The sequence below is a fragment of the Ctenocephalides felis genome, unplaced genomic scaffold (assembly GCF_003426905.1).
Source record: "Ctenocephalides felis isolate EL2017-DRISC unplaced genomic scaffold, ASM342690v1 CF-g0.4_SCAFFOLD_03573, whole genome shotgun sequence".
NCBI classification, from domain to species: domain Eukaryota; kingdom Metazoa; phylum Arthropoda; class Insecta; order Siphonaptera; family Pulicidae; genus Ctenocephalides; species Ctenocephalides felis.
The window spans coordinates 17,621,802-17,639,724 of NW_020539727.1; the positions used below are offsets into that span (position 1 = coordinate 17,621,802).

A 17,923-nucleotide genomic window follows, 5' to 3' on the forward strand; every position below is an offset into this window, starting at 1 on the left:
CCAGTTCACATAGAAAGAAAGAAAGAGTTCGCATCTGGCAACTCATTATGGCACTCGTAGAGAGAAGCCAGAGCTACAGTTGTAAAGTTTCTTCTGAAAACATACTACGGAACTAATAAATATTTTGTTAAGTGAAAAGAAGCACTACGAATACAAAACTACAGGAACACACGCCATGCGATTTCTAGAACACTCTGTTATTTGGGTCACCAAATGGTAAAAGATAGAGTATAACGATTGTTGTTTGTACGGAACCCTAGTTATAATATATATATATATACGAGGTCTGTTCAAAAAGTACCCGGAATTTTCGTTTTTTCAAAAAAATATTTATTTATTCGTCTACATTAATGTGGTCCCCTTCAAAGTAGTCCCCCCCAGATATAATACACTTATGCCAGCGTGTTTTCCAATTTTCGAAGCACCCTTGATATTCACTTTTTGATATGTCCTTGAGCACTCTCAGCGATTCGGCCTTTATTTCTTCAATCGAGGAAAACCGCCGTCCTTTCATGGGTCTCTTCAACTTTGGGAATAGGAAAAAGTCACACGGAGCCATATCTGGTGAATTTTTGCACTTTGCAACACTTTATTTCATTTTTTACGCAAAATTTAATACAAATTCTTTGACTTTTCAATTCTTTCATTGTAAAAATCGCCGAGCTCAGAAAAACACGTCGAACCTTAGCGACTACCACAGACAAAGTAAACAGTGAATATAGCTGAAAATTTCATCATACTTTAGGGGCATGTATACCAACACAATAAAAAAAAAATTTTGACAATCAGACACTCCAGACCCGCGAAATTTAATTATTAGTAATTCCGGGTACTTTTTGAACACACCTCGTATATATATATATATATATATATATATATATATATATACCTACATAAGGTCGATTTTAATACCCTTAGGGATTAATACACCCTCGTCTTTTGGTAGTATCATAGGCCAATCGCCGAAATATTGAAAAGGTGTCTCTCGCCCTAAAAGTATACAAAAGGTTTCTCTGATACAAAGCCAAAGGTCATCTATACATCTATTCTGACAGGTGATGTATATATATATATATATATATATATATATATATATATTATATTTAACAAAAATTAAAAAAAATGTTCCGAAATTTCTATTTGTTGCTGAAGATTGAAGTATCGAATTCAAAGTCGTTTTATTCAAAACTTTTATATCGGAGTGTATAAAAGTGTTCCCTAGGAAATTTAATAAATTTTATCTAGTTTCATCCTATGTAATTGAAAAAGGATGGTTCCATATGTTATTTGCCAAAAACCAAAGAAATCCACCGATTTTTTTATTTATTAACTATAATTACTACAACTCTTCTCAAATCTTTAAAATTTTCGAAAAAAATTAATACTTTTAGTATTTGATAATGTAATAGATATATTCAAAAAGAACATACTAAACTTTCAGAATTATACGGCAAAAACAAGTAATTAAAAAAAAATAAAACTTTACTCCTACTACATCGTATCACTTCAAACTATGAACTAGTACTTTTTTCATAAAACTGAGAATATCTTGAAATTTTTATAAAGAAGTAATCTATTTTAGTATTTGATATTATGATGGATATATTAAAGAATGACATACTCAAGTTAGGGTATTTTAGAACAAATATAAGTATTTTTTAAAACATCTTAGACTTTACTCTTCCATAAATCACTTCAAACTATGAACTAGTACTTTTCTCATAAAACTGAAAATATCTCAAAAATTTCCAAGACAGCTCATTACTTTCAGTACTTGTTTCTATAATAGATATATCAAAGTGTAATATACTTAAGTTAGAATATTTTAGAACAAACATAAGTATTTTTTAAAAAATTCTTAAACTTTACTCCTCTATCGTATCACATCAAACTATGCACTTGTACCTTTCTCGCAAAACTACAAATATTTTTAAAATTTTTAAGACAGCTCATTAGTTTTAGTATATGTTATCAAAATAAACATATTAAAGTATAACATACTTGAATTTCAGCATCCTAGAATAAACACAAATATTTAGAAAAAAAATCTAAAAGTTCATTCCTCCATTGTATCAAATTAAAATCTGCACATGTACGCACTGGTACTTTTCTCATAAAACTGTAAATATCTTTAAAATTTTCAAGAGAACTTATCAATTTTAGTATTTGTTGTCATAATAGATATATCAAAGTGTAATATATTAAAATTGCAGTATTCTAAAACAAACACAAGTATTTTAAAAAAATCTTAAACTTTATTCCTCCATCGTATCACATCTAAAACATACTAGGACAAACATGTACTAATATTTTTCTCATAAAATTGTAAAAAAAATTTAAAGATTCAAAATAAAATATATTTTTTTAGTCATAAGAATAAATAAAAAATCGCAAATATATTTATAACGATTTGTCACAAAGGGGGTTCCAATATAAAGATTCCGAGTTGTGCCAACAGTCTCAGATACCTCGTATATATATATATATATATATATATATATATATATATATATATATGATAACAAATATTTTTTTATATCGGAGAAACTATCCAAAACCTGAGTAAACACCTTCATCAATATAAAAATAACTCAAAAAATCCCAAACAATTCAAGACAATGCTAACCGAACATATTAATAATTTAAACCATAATATAGATTTTTTCAAACCGAAAATTTTACATTTTGAAGAACGTAATTAAAAGAAGATATATATATATATATATATACATATTTTTCTTGACTTTAAACACTTCGGTCTGTTAAAGGTCTCTTAGCAGTCCATTGGGTTTTCGGTAAAGATACCTTTATTGATGTCTCACGATCCGTGAAAGAATAAGGTTATTTTGAAGGAAGGAAGGAACAATAAATGTATCTAAAGGGGATGAGGATTTTATGAGGCGCGAAATTGTCCTACACGCCACTGAATAGACGAAAGAAGTCTTAGTGACGATAAGAAACTTTGTCAAAAAAAACTAACCCAGACAGAGTACAAATTTATAAGAAAATATTCTATCTTATGCAAAAACGTATTTTCTTTCACCCTCCCACGACTCCAGTCGTTGTCTATAATAAAATCGCCCCCAATCGCCCCCAAATGCCCCTTCGAACGACCCCTATGTTGGTTGCAACAATAATTGCGGAAAGAAAACACATAAAGGCGAATTAATATCGTACTGCGAATCGTTGTTTTCAGTTCTTCGAGATTTATTATTGCCACAAGCTGAAGAAAACTAGAATGGCGAGGCAGGAGTAGTGTGGGAGCTGGTAGGACGATACATTAAAAAAGAGTGCGCGTAAGGTTCACAAGCGACTGAAGTAAAACTTATATGCTACTGTACAAGATGACATTTAAGTAAAAGTAAATACATCATATAACAATTTTGAATAATGTTTATTAGTAATATGGTGACACTCGTGATGCACACATTTATTGGTGTCAACCATTATACACATTTATATAATGATAAATTATAAATTATATATTTATAATAGCATTAAATATATGTATAATATTTAAAAACAATAATGTAATTAATGTCATACTTCAAATACGACATGATCAGTTTGTCATTGTAATTAGCATTTAGTAATGAACCTTTATTAGAGAAATGAAGTAATTGCTGATTAATGAATTCTATAATATTCTATTACTATTTTACACAGTGGATTATGTTAAACAACTTAAAAATTTAGTGTTTAGGGTCATAGTAGATATGTTAAAGTATGACATGCTTAACTTGTAATTTTCTAGAATAAATATAAATATTTTTTTAAAAAAACTTAAACTTTACACCTGCAACGCATGCTTTACTTTGATTATTAATCAAATATTTCTATGACATTACATCAATTTATTATTTGGTGTCATAGTAGATATATTAAAGTATAACATACTTAAATTTCAGCGTTCTAGAACAAGCATAAATGTTTATAAAAAATTGAAAACTTTATTAGTCTATTGTATCACTTAAAACTGCAAACTAGTACTTTATATGTACTGTAAATATCTTTAAAATTTTTAAGATAACCCATTAGATTTAGTATCTGACATAACAAAATATTTTCTTAAATATAACATACTAAATTTGCAAAATTCTACAGCAAACACAAGTATTTTAAAAAAAAATCTGAAACGTTACTCCTCTATCGTATCACTTCAAACTGTGAAACTAGTACTTTTTATGTAATAAATGTGAATATCTTTAAAATTTTCAAGACAAGTCATTAGTTTTAGTATTTGCTATTATAATAGATATATTAAAGTATAACATACTAAAATTTCAGTATTCTAGGATAAACATAAATATTTACAAAAAAATATTGAACTTTATTCCACCATCGTATTCATTTAATATATATACGTTTATAGTACTTTCTTATAAAGTTGTAAATATCTTTAAAATTTTTAATAGAAGTTATCCATTTTAGTAAATGGTATTATAATAGATATATTAAAGTATGACATACTAAAATTGCAGAAATCTAGAACAAACACAAGTATTTATAAAAAAAATCTAAAATATTACTCTTATGTCGTATTAATTCAAACTAAATACATATATGCATCAGTACTTTTCTCATAAAACTGTGAATATCTTTAAAATTTTAAAGAAAACTTACTAATTTAAATATTTGTTATTATATTAGATATAATAAAGTATGACATACTTAAATTTCAAAACTCTACAATAAACACAAATATTTTAAAAAAATCTTAAACTTTACTCCTTCAAAGTACCACATAAAACTATGAACTAGTACTCTTCTCATAAAACTACAAATATCTTCAAAATTTTCAAGACAACTCATTAGTTTTTTTATTTGTTATTTTATTAGACATATTAAAGTATGACATACTTAAATTACAGCAATCTACAACAAGCACAAGTATTTTAAAAAAAAATCTTGAACTTACTCCTCCATCGTATCACATGTAAAACATTCTAGTACAAATGCAATATTTTTCTCATAAAATTGTAAAAAAAACTTAAAGTTTTACAATAAAACATATTTTTTAGCCACAAAAATAAATAAAAAATTGCAAATATATTTATAACAAAGATGATTGAAATATTTGGAGCAATCTAGCAAAAAGATTAAAAAAAATGACTTAGGGGTGTTAAATTAAAAAAAAATCGGATACACTATGATAATCTACAAGAAAACTTTGTTAATTTGTCTTAATTTTAAAATATATTCTAAATAAATCAATGATTTAATTCTGCAAGCAACACAAAATAAATGCAATTTTTTATATATATATTTTTTTTTTATTCTTTCGACCAGCGCTCTGTCTATCAGCAAAACCTATTTTGCGTGCCGTGCTTTGTCTAATATCAATATATCAATTTGAAGTGCACTGAAATGACTAAATTACATTAAAAGGAAATAAGATATTTTTATATTTATCGACTCGATATACTTGTCTGCACTCTGAGTGAAATATTAGAGGGAAAAAATTGTAGTACATTCCCCTGATTTTAGATGGCGTTAGGTAATATAAATCATAACAACTATAAATAAATAAAATGTAAATAATTTATTTCAACAAGATTTTGCAAAAAAAGTTTTTAACCATCGACAATTTATTATAATCCCTTAAAATAAAATTTATTATATTCCCTTAAAAAATTACCATATTTTCCTAACGACTCTTGTCAAAAACACTCCATGACCATTAAGTTGATGTCCAACCCTTTTCCTCAGGGCAAAAGTTTTCTAACAACAATAATGGCCCTTCGAAAGGGTTTTAATCGTCTTAAATAATTCATAGGGAAGTAACCTGATAACGACCCGGGTGACTTTAGGACAGGGTGACATATTGAGCCAAAATAGATATAAGACTTATTTGGGTCTACTAATAATAGATTAGAATTTGAGATAGTTATTGACTTTGATCAATAGAATTTGACAAATTTACAGAAATAAAAATTTATGATTTTGCAAGAAAATCTGGATAATAAAATGATGTGCATGTTCCAGTCATTTTCTTGTGGTAAAAGGAAATGTACCTTGCAAATATAAAAGTCTGTATATACATATATATATATATATATATATATATATATTATATATATAATAAAATAGTAATTTCGTTTTCATTGAAGCAATAACAATTTCTATTCTATTCCGAATGAGTACACGACGCCCTCATGTTCACTTGTCAGTCAGTCAGTCATATTCTGAAGCAGAGCTTCAAAAACTTTAAAAATTTGTTAAAGAAATATCTGTATGATAAAAATAAATTTATAAATTCTTCCATTGATGTGTAAGTAATTTTATTTGGTACTCAAATATTTGTGGAAATTATTTTAAACTGCTACAATCTGCTGTAGATCACAAAAAGTGCTTGAGATTAAAACTTGTACTTTTTTAGAGTTTCTAGGACAAACTAGTTATACTAGAAATATACAATTTAGGTATGTTATTTTGAAACAATTTTAATATTGTTTGTAAAAAAATTTCATTTAACTATATTCCAGTTTTAAAAAAAAAATTAAAATAGGAGAGAATGCACCTGAAAAACAAATGAAAGGTCAGTCATATTTCTAAAACCGAGCTTCGAAAACTTTCAAAATTGTTTAAAAAAATAATTTGTATGATAAAAATAATTTAATGGAAACTTCAATTGATATGTATGTGATTTTATTTGGTACTAATTATTCGTAAAAATTGTTTTAAACTAATACAATTGGCGGTAGATTACAAAAAGTGCTTGAGACTGAAACTTATACTTTCTTTAGGGTTTCTAGGACAAACTAATTATACTAGAAAAGTATAATTTAAATATGTCATTTTTTAAACAATTTTTGTTCTTGCGGTGATAATTTTTTTATTTTTCTATATTCCAATTTTGATAAAAAAAATTAAAATAGAAGAGCGTGTACTTGAAAAAGAAATGAAATGTTGGAACATAATGATTTTTTGCACTCGGATAGTATAATTTAAATATTTTATTTATAAATTTAATTTGCTAATTTATCTATGAACAGAAATTAGTAATGAATTTAAATGTTTTTATCAAATAAATTTAATATTTAATAACGAGTGATCATAATTAATTTATCATCAATTTCTTTCGTACTTATTGATTTATTTTATTTTGATGTATAAGATTAGTATTAAATTTTATAGGAAAAAGGACTAGTTCATAGAGGAGTAAAGTTTAATTTTTTTTTTTTAAATATTTGCATTTGTTGTAGAATGTTGCAATTTTAGTATGTTATACTTTAATATATCTGTAATGATAACAAATATCAAAATCAATGACTTTTCTTGAAAATTTTAACTTTGTTTTGATTATCAATTGCACACAAGTTTTTTTTGTGAGTTTTTTGATAAATGTTTAAATATCTCAAATATTTCCAAAATAGTTATCGATTTTAGTGTTTAATGTCGCAGTAGATATATTAAAATATTATATACTAAAATTGCAGCGTTTTAAAACAATCACAAATATTTATAAAAAAAAGAGTGCGCGTAAGGATCACACGCGATTGAAGTAAAACTTTTAATATTGTATGAGTAGGCAATTAAAATAAAAATAAAAAACATCATATTTGAATTTTAAAAATCATCTTTTAATAATCATATAACATCAATAATAATAAGATCTCCTGAGCATCGGCACAGCTGTCCTACTGATATTAAGAGTTTGAATATGATGTGAAGCTTTCTTCCTAATTTTGTTACCTATCTTACCGGGAAATTCAAACCATAAACGTAGAAGTTCATCATTATCGCCACGTTCTATGTACACTAATTTTCCCACACAACCATTAGCTAAGCCATCACTTACATCGATATTAGTTGTTATTATGTAAAATTTATTCAGAACTAAAATTATTTCATTCGGCAAACCCCCGGTATCAATAACCGATTTTTGTGAAACTGCTGACGAATGTATGATTGTTGATCTGTCGCATGGCAACCTACATAAATATCATATTATTTTGTCTTCAACGAGATTCAGTATAAATTTATTATATTCCATGATACATTTATTCTCTAAGAAAAGTCTTATTCCATGAGGACATAATACAGCAACCTCTTCTTTTGTAAAAAAAACGTGATTCAATTAATGCAAGTTTTCATATAGGGTTTAGCGCTCGACTTACGCATGACATGACGGGAGTGGATACTCGCGACATCAGCGCTTACGGCGTCGTAGTGTTCAACTTCACGTTGGCGTTTCGTTGCATTTGTACGGATTTACACCCGTGTAGCCTAAAGAAATTTTTACAACCATATCGCGCCTAAAGAAGTTTACTTCAAAAAATCTAAAACTTTACTCCTCCATCGTTTCAAATCAGAATATGTATATATGTGCACTAGTACTTTTCTCATAAAATTGTAAATATCTTGACAATTTTCAAGAGAAGTCATCAATTTTAGTTTTTGGTATTATAGTAGATATATTGAAATATGACATACTAAAATTTCAGCGTTCTATAACAATCACAAATATTTATAAAAAAAATTGAAAATTTCACTCTCCATTGTATCAGAATATGTATCCTCCAAATCAGAATATGTATATATGTGCACTAGTACTTTTCTCATGATATTGCAAATATATTGAAAATTTTCAAAAAAAGTCATAAATTTTAGTTTTTAGTATTATAGTAGATATATTGAAATATGACATACTAAAATTTCAGCGTCTTAGAACAATCACAAATATTTATAAAAAAATCTAAAACTTTACTCCTCCATCGTTTCAAATCAGAATATTTATATATGTGCAGTAGTACTTTTCTCATGACACTGCAAATATCTTTAGAATTTTCAAGACAACTCATTAGTTTTCGCTATTATAATAGATATATTAAAGAATAATATACTGAAATTTCAGCATTCTAAAACAAATATAAATATTTTTAACAATATCATAAACTTTACTTCTCCATCGTATCACATCATACTCTGAACTGGTAATTTTCTTATAAAACAGCAAATATCTTTAAAATTTCTAAGAAAACTTATTAGTTTTAGTATTTGTAACTAAAATAGATATAATAAAGAATGACATACTTAAGTTCCAATATTCTGCAACTAACATAATTATTTTTAAAAAAAGCTAAAACTTCACTCCTCCATCGTATCACATCAAACTACAAGCCAGTGCTTTTCTTATAAAACTGCAAATATCTTCAAAATTTTCAAGAAAACTTGCTAGTTTTAGTATTTGTAACTAACATAGATATAATAAAGAATGACATACTTAAGTTCCAGTACCCTACAGCCAACATAAATATTTATAAAAAAATATCTAAAACTTTACTCTTACATCATATCAAATGAAACATTTCTCATAAATTTAAATAAAATCATTTTTTTGCATGTATCAAATATAAATAGTTAATTAATTAATATTTAAGGTTAATAGACGATAACAAAGCGTTGTTATGGCAACTAGAAATTGTGAAAATGCTAGGCTAATTGCTCTTCGTTCAGGCGTATTTTACATATAAACAAACCTGGAAAGAATGTTATTGTACGGTTTTGTATGTAAAACACTCCTGATCGTACAGCAAAAACGGAGCATTTTCGGATTTTTGTATCAAAGAAGAAGGTTAGAATAGTGTTACCACAACAACACTATGTTACCGCAGAATTGGCCCTTCGGTCATTTTTTACAATTTTTTTCATTAATTACATCTGTGTAATAAAATAAATTACAGATATATTTGAAAGAGTGAACAAAGTTGAGCATAAACATCCGTTGTTTTTCCTGTCTTATTTTACCTCGAACGAGTGAGATAAAATAGTGAGTTTTTTCCATCTACATTTTGAGAATCTCTACAAAATTATATAAAATTGTTAGTAGTATCTCCTCGAATTCTGTTGATGGGACAATTTAATTGTTTTATTGCGCGCGACGCGTTGCGTTTATGAGTCTTCGTCGAATGGAACATTTTCCTCGAATAGAGACCTTAGTATGCTCCTCTGGAAGAAAACTTGAAGGGTAGATGGATGCTGAATTCTGTTTATGTCTTTATGCAGTCGAGAAATTACTTAATTTATTCCAGAATAATATTATAGACAGATACTGAGTTGATTAGGGAGGAAATTGTTGCACCTGGAAATATTGGAATAACAAGTAAAAGAAAACTAATCTAGATTTTATACTAGGTGGGCCATAAAAATTAAGTTTTCTTCGTTAAGTGGACCTTAATATATAGTTTATCAATATTGCCATAATATATTTCTGTTAACTTTTTCCTATATAAAACTAATATTGAAACCAATATGAGCTTCATATAATTCCTATATTAGTAAACAATATTGATCTTACATTCAAAACCAATATAGGCTCAATATAGATAATCAATATTTATTTCACATTGAAAACCAATGTGAGCACAATATAAACTAGTGGTGTATGGCATCGTGCCTTAAGGCAAATTGCTGGAACTTCCCGTACAGTAACCAAATTATGGAAAAATTTTAAACGTTTACAAACATATTATTACAAATACTGTAACTTTCATTATTTGTGCTATCTTTTGTTATATCTGAGCAAAACAAATGTAAATCATAAATCAATTTATCTCCAGAACATTAACAATCGTCATTTTATTTCGAATTCAATTTAAAAAAAATAGTTGCCTAATTTGTACAAAATTGAAAAAGTGCTTCCTTATAGTCACAGTCTAAACGCATTTGCAAATAATTCTGTGTGACATTTTCACTTATACTGTGCTTAGCTTGGCGGCATTTTACATTTTTCAATAGTTTTCACAAAATTGGCACATAAACAGTCTAAAAGCACTGGGTAAACATTTGTACCAGAGTGGCGCTTAGATTGTGCTTAGCCTGGGTAATATTTTGAATTTTTAAAATTACAAAAATATTTTATGGAAAATAAAAAAAGATTGTAATAATTTTTTATTCTCAAAAGCAATTGTTTTATCAATACAAGCAGAAATTTGTTTAGATCATTCAAATGGACGCTTAGTTCACTCAAAAGCTGCCATTTTTGCACATTTAGCTCTGTATCTTGAAATGGAAGGACCTGTCTTTGCCAAAAACTAATCACCTCTTCTCCCAATCATTACAAATTGAATGTTTTTTAGATCATTCAAATCCGATGCTCCGTTCTCTAAAAAGCTCGATTTCTATTTTCTGCACTCTTTGCTTCGTATCTCCGTAACGGCTGGACGTGCCTTTGCCAAAAACTAATCAACACCTAAATATTAATTAATTGATCAGCTACCTATTAATAGGAATCGAATGTTTTTTAAACCATTCAATCGGTTGATCCGTGCGCCCGAAAACTTAGACGAAAAAATGCGGACATAGAAAACACACACACATATTATTTTTTTCCGAGATATGCCAAAATGTTCAGAAACCTTCAAAACGTGAAGAAATGTAAAAATTTTCCATTTCGATTTTAGGCCCCATTATTATAACTACTCTACGGGAAGTAAAAAACTATAACTTTATGTTATTGAAGTCGTTATATTAAATTCTGCCTAGCTTCACCAATATAAATGAGTCGTATCTGAACAATTGATTTTATAAACCAGATTTTTAAGATAGAGATGTTGAAAGTAGTATATATATATATATATATATATATATATAAATATATATATATATACATATAATATATATATGTATAATATATATATATATATATATATATACACACATACACATATATCCTTTACAACTTGTCAGAGCCCCATCAACAGGTCCTCGTGCCACTTTTCACCATAACGAGCAGTCATAAAAATCCTCCATCATTTCAATTCCAACGATTTGCAGTTTGCCACTTTGCAGACTGCAAATAGAGCACAGAAATTGCATACATATCAGGCTGATGATGGTGCCGCCGCCGGTTGTCATAGCAACCGCCTGCAAGAGGCGACTTTGAGGCGCCACTGGATTCTAGGCGACGTCTTTGACCGCCCGTCGAGGATAATAGGGATAGTGGATTATTATTATTTAGTTTGTTTGTTTTAATGGAATACTATAGATTAATAGATGTTGTAATAAGACATAAATGAAGTGGTTGGATATGAAAACTAGGAGTTTTGTTTGTTTTTGTAGCTTTTGTTAGAAGCCAGTGCAAATCGAGGAAAAACTAGTGGATAGTGGCCTTATGCCTAAGACAAGTTGCATGAACTTTTCTGAAAAGCGGTTTTTTATAATTTTTTCCATTTATTTCTACAATCTAACTATATTTCTATAATTCAAAAAATACTAATCGTGGTATGTGAAGCGCATTCCATAAATAACTAGTTATTTTTAATTAAAATTCAATACTTTACTATTCTACGGTGATTTTTTTAGCTTCCCGAAGGAGAAGTTTATGTTTTCATCAAAAAATTCGATTCACTAATTTTAGGTTTTTCTCGACGTTTCAAGCCATTCTGAATCGAAGGAGACCGAGTTTGGAAAAAGTATGTGTTGGTTTGTGTGTGTATGTGAATAGATTTTTTGCCGTAAATCGCCGTTTTCTTAAAAACGGCTGGACCGATTTCAAAAATTTAAAAGCCATTCGATGTATCTCGATGAGTACTATCGTGTGTCACTTTTGTGCGACGATCGGCCAAGCCGTTTCTTCGTAAACAGCAGAGAAGTAAAAAGTTTTTCGTTAACGTTTTAACCCGCAATTCTGAATCGATTTTGAAAATTCAAAAATCGTTAGAAAGATATTGGTTGGGAATCGTGCTGATTAGTTTTTGGTAAAGATCGGCCGGGCCGTTTTCTTGTAATAAAGTTTTTTTAAAAAACAATTCGACGATTTTTATGTTTTTTTTTGACTGTAGATACTATAGTATTCTAGATCATACTAAAATATTACGGCCCCACGACAACAGGTTCAGCTTTAAAAATTCGTCAAAGTTTGCAAAAATTGGTATCGTTTTTTTGGCATTTGTCAAATTAGACCTTTCATCGACGTTTTCTCAAAAACGCCTGAACCGATTTCAGAAATTTAAAAGCCGTTTGATGTATTTTGATGAGGACTATCGTTTGTCAGTTTTGTGCGACGATCTGCCAAGCCGTTTCTTTGTAATTTGAAAAAAAGTGTTAAACTTTTCGTCCACATTTAAGCTCATCCTACCGAACCTATTTTAAAAAATCAAAAACTGTTCGAAAGATATTAGTTGGGAATAGTACTGATTAATATTAGGTGAAAATCAACCGAGCCGTTTTCTTGTAATGAACTGTTGAAAAAAAATTTAAGCCGATTTTCATGGAACTTTTTTTGGCGATATACATCATGGTCTTATAGAACTTACTGTAATATTACGGCCTTACGACAAGTAGTTTAATTTTAAAAATTCGTCAAACTTTGCTAAAATTATTATCGTTTTTTTAAAAGTAGGATTGATGAAGTATGTTATTTACACTTTTTTTTTGATTAAGTCGATTATTTACACATATCGGGAAGTTCATGTAACTTGCCTCAAGGCTAAATACCAAACCAACTAGTTTTAAATTATATTATACAAAAACTGAATTAAGTGCTTTAACTTTAAATAAATTAATTTCAACTTCATTTCTTATTTCTGTCTTAAAAAATTTAATTTATTAAATAAATAAATAGTAATTATTTAATATCATATATAATATATACATATACTTATACATATATATATATATATATATATATTAATAAATTAGTTAAATAAATAATTAAATAAATAAATAATTCAACTTATCATCTACCATTTGTCAAAAATTCCCGTTGACATTTTAAAAACAAAACCCAAAATTTCCTTTCAAAATCAAATTTTTATACTAAAATTTTTAAACCAAATCAAAATTCCAAATTCCACAATGTTTTCTAGACAAATTTTACGCACAAATACATCTTTTTTCTTGGCGAAAAAATCAAAAATCAAAAAATTTGGCAAAAATTTCACTAGAAATTATTCTGTAACCGGAGATGTAGTAAGTCCACCTTTGGTTTCTGGTATCGAAAACTTGATTAGCGGACGAATTAATAAAGGAATGGCTTTTACTTTAAACGAAAGACAGGTAAAAATTAAAAAAAATGGTAAAACACACCTTGGTATTTGGTTAATAGATTAATGCACAAAAAGTAAAATTTTACTACGCCTTTTAGTAAAAAACTTAGCTTTTGCCAGGTACTTACAATCTGGGACACTTGTCTGGTTTTTGGGGTACAAAAAGCACAAAAATTTTTTTACAATTAATTACATATTTTTTAAATTTAATACAAACATTGGTTAATGAGTCCATGAAATTTTTTCCTGATTTTTTAAATTATTTTTGTATTTTTTTAAAGGTTTTAGGTATCCACGGTCTCCAACCATGTACAATAAGGACTCAAGATCAGCAAGTTGCAATTGTTGAAGGGGCTTTGGAAAGATATCAGGACCCTTTTGAACGATATTTGTTTCTCACTGCTTTACAAGTAAGTTCAGAAAATCATAACAAACAGTAATTGTTAAAAAATTGCTTTAGTATAGCTTAAAAATACATTGAAGTCTTAAATTGTGGTGCAACCAGATTTCTTCAATAATCTCTAACTTTTTTTAAAAATATAGCATTTTATTATATTTTTATTTATGTAGTTTTATAAGATAAAGTTCAAAAACATCATAACAAATAGTATATATAAATGTAATTGTTTTAATACCACTCAAAAAATAGCTTGAAGTCATAAAAGAACATCCTTGTGATGGAACAAGATTACTTTAGCAATTTCTAACTTTTCTTCAAATATTTTGCATTTTACTTTATTTTAATTTAAATAATTTATTAAATGTTTTTTTATTATTTGCAGAATAGCAACGAAAAACTGTTCTACCGAGTTTTGGCCGAAAATTTGACCGAACTTTTACCATCGATTTATACTCCTGGAGTTGCCTTGGGTTGTACCAATTTTGGACTAATACCAGAGTAAAAAAAAATAGTTTTAAGGTGCAATTCTGCCCCATAAAATAGCATTATCTTATGCTTGTTTTTTGTTAGTAAAACTATAAAAATATCTATCTATTGTCGTGCGATCAAGCGTATTTTACATATAAACAAGCAAGGAAAAATCTTATTATAACCATTGCACCAACTAGAGTTCTGGTAAAATACGCCTGATCGCACTGCAACTTGATAAATATTTTCACAGCAAACAATGAGCATAAGAAAGCGTTGCTATGACAACGGTATTTTATGAGGCAGAATTGCATCTTCAAAAAATTAAAATATAAAAATACAACTATTAAACTATGATATAGTTAATAGAATACTTAAATATTTTGTTGTGGTGAGCCAAAGTGTTAAAAACAATTTTTAATCTTAAGTACAAACTTGTAGTTTTTTGGCTACTTTGGTCATTCCAATTGCAAAATATTGTTTACACTTAATTTATTTTAAATATTATGAATATAAGTATCACAATACGTAAAATAGCTACTAAATTTTATTAGCAAAACCACAAAAAATTATAGAATATACTTTAAAAATTTTAGAATGATTTTGATTCATCACCATAAAAATACACTATTAAACTATGATATAGTTAATAGGGTACTTGAATATTTTGTCAGGGTGAGCCAAAGTCTTAAAAACAATTTGAAGTACAAATTTCATCTATTTTTGGCAGCTTTGGTTATTACAGATTTACTATTTATAAAAAATTGTTTATACTTGAAATTTATCAAATAATATGAATATATCTATTAAAATACGAAAGTGCCAACTAAACATTAGCAAAAGCTTCAAAAAAATATATAATATACTTCAAATCTTTGTTCCAAAAAATCTGGTATGATTTTGGTTCATCACCAGAAAGGTTTAGAAAATTATCTGGCTGTTTATACAAATATTTTTTATATTATTTTTAAAGTTCTCCTCATGGAATGTATATATCAATTTTCGACAAAGGACACATTTATGATATCCTGAAAATTGGCCTGAACCAAATGTACGAGCAGTTTGTGTCACAGATGGAGAACGAACTTTAGGTAAAAAATATAGATAAAAGCCTTAAATTTCTGTCCTAAAATCATTCAAAAATTGTGCAAATAATTTAGAGAAAATTCTAATATTTTTATTCAAATAAATTGTTAACATTGTTAACTTCGTTCGTCTCTAACACACCTATTCTATTTACTCGTTCATTGTCTCTACTGATACTCTCTATAATATTCATTTTTATTGAATAAAACGACTTTGAATTCGATACCTCATTCTTTAGTTGCAACGAATAGAAAATTCAGGACATTTTTTTGTTTTTTGTCAAATAACACAAAAATTTCATATGGAACTACCCCTTTTCAGTTAAATAGGGTGAAACTAGATAAAATTTACAACATTTCCTAGTGAACACTTTTATACACTCCGATATAAGGGTTTTGAATAAAACATCTTTGAATTAATAATCAAAAAGTAATCAAAAATTTGGGGTATTTTAATTGTTACTCTAGCTATAATCCTAAAGCTCACTTATATACTTGAAATAAATAATTTTAACTTTGCAATTAAGTTTATATAATTTTTAGAAATACGAGATAAGGTCCTTTAATTCTGACTCCGCTTCATTAAGTTTAGTTTATTTAGTTTTTGTATAACATACATAAACGTCGTCGTCTAATTCATAAGCTTTTATATTCTGTCTATAAAATACGAATAACAAAAGTTATAGTATTTGTAATAATATATTTGAAAGCGTTTGAAATTTCTCGAACATTTCATTACGGTACGGGAAGTTCTAGAAATTTGCTTTAAGGCACGATGCCATACACCACTAGTTGAATTTTCACTGAGCATGACATAAAATCATATGTCGAAACGTATGGGTTTCCAAAATTATTAAAATTTTCTGAAAGAACATCTGATGTTTTGACCATAAAAATTTGACTTATTAATTTCATAGTTTTCTTGGAATTCCAAATCATTCTGAATCGTTTGACACCAAACTTGGAAAAGAAAGAGTAAAAGCTACTTGTTTCTGAATTTAGTTAATTTTTCACTGAGGAGGATAAATAATAATATGGTCAAAACGTATGGCTTTCGAAGATTTTTAGAATTATGAACTTCATGAAGAACAAATGTTTTGTCTAAAAAATCTTATTTTGTAACGTAAAAATTGTTTCTTGATGTTTCAAGCCGATCTGAATCGTTTGACACCGAAAAATAAAAGCTTCTAATGTATAAACTTAATATATTTTTCACTGAGGATGACATGACATTGTATGTCGAAACGTATGTCTTTTGAAGATTTTCAAAACTATTAACTTCATGAAGGAGAAATCTGTTTTGCCAAAGAAATCTAGTTGTTAATTAGTGACACAGAAATGAATATTTTAGAGAGTGTTATTAGAGACAATAAACGAGTGATTATAGACGAACGGAGTTAACATATCAGTCATTCTGGATCGTTTGACACCGAAGTTGGAAATGAAAAAGCTATTTGTAAATTTTTCACTGATATAAAATTATATGGTCGAAATGTATATCTGTAAAGGTTTTCAAAATATTATCCGAAAAAGAAATTTGTATTGCCATAAATATATCACTTGGTAATTGTATAACTTTCTTAATGTTTCAAGTCATTCTGAATCGTTTGACACCAAAATTGGAAAAGTAAGAGCTACTTGTTAATGTTCTGGAGATAAATTGATTTATGATTTACATTTGATTTGCTCAGATATAACAAGATAGCAAAAATAATGAAAGTTACAGTATTTGTAATAATGTATTTGAAAGCGTTTAAAATTTCTCGAATATTTCATTACGGTACGGGAAGTTCCAGCAATTTGTCTTGAGACACGAAAACAAAAGTACACACTTCAAAAATAAAAATCAGGATAAAACTATGATCACTGATCACATAAAAAATTATAATCACAATTTCAATTTTGACATGACTTTATCATGAGACGAATACGTCTCAGAGACGCTTTGCAGAATCTTGCTTCATTCAAATGTACAAAAA

The 17,923-nt window shown here is 27.7% G+C and overlaps 1 protein-coding gene across 1 annotated transcript in view; it reads left to right on the top strand.

Moving 5' to 3' along the window:
• The first annotated feature begins 13,893 nt into the window (after positions 1-13,893).
• Positions 13,894-17,923, top strand: part of LOC113389662 (NADP-dependent malic enzyme-like) — a 31,806-nt gene continuing 27,776 nt past the window's right edge. Inside the window, exon 1 of the mRNA XM_026626679.1 lies at positions 13,894-14,001. Coding sequence (XP_026482464.1) covers positions 13,975-14,001 — 27 coding nt within the window. The 5' untranslated portion in view covers positions 13,894-13,974. The remainder of the gene's footprint in view (positions 14,002-17,923) is intronic.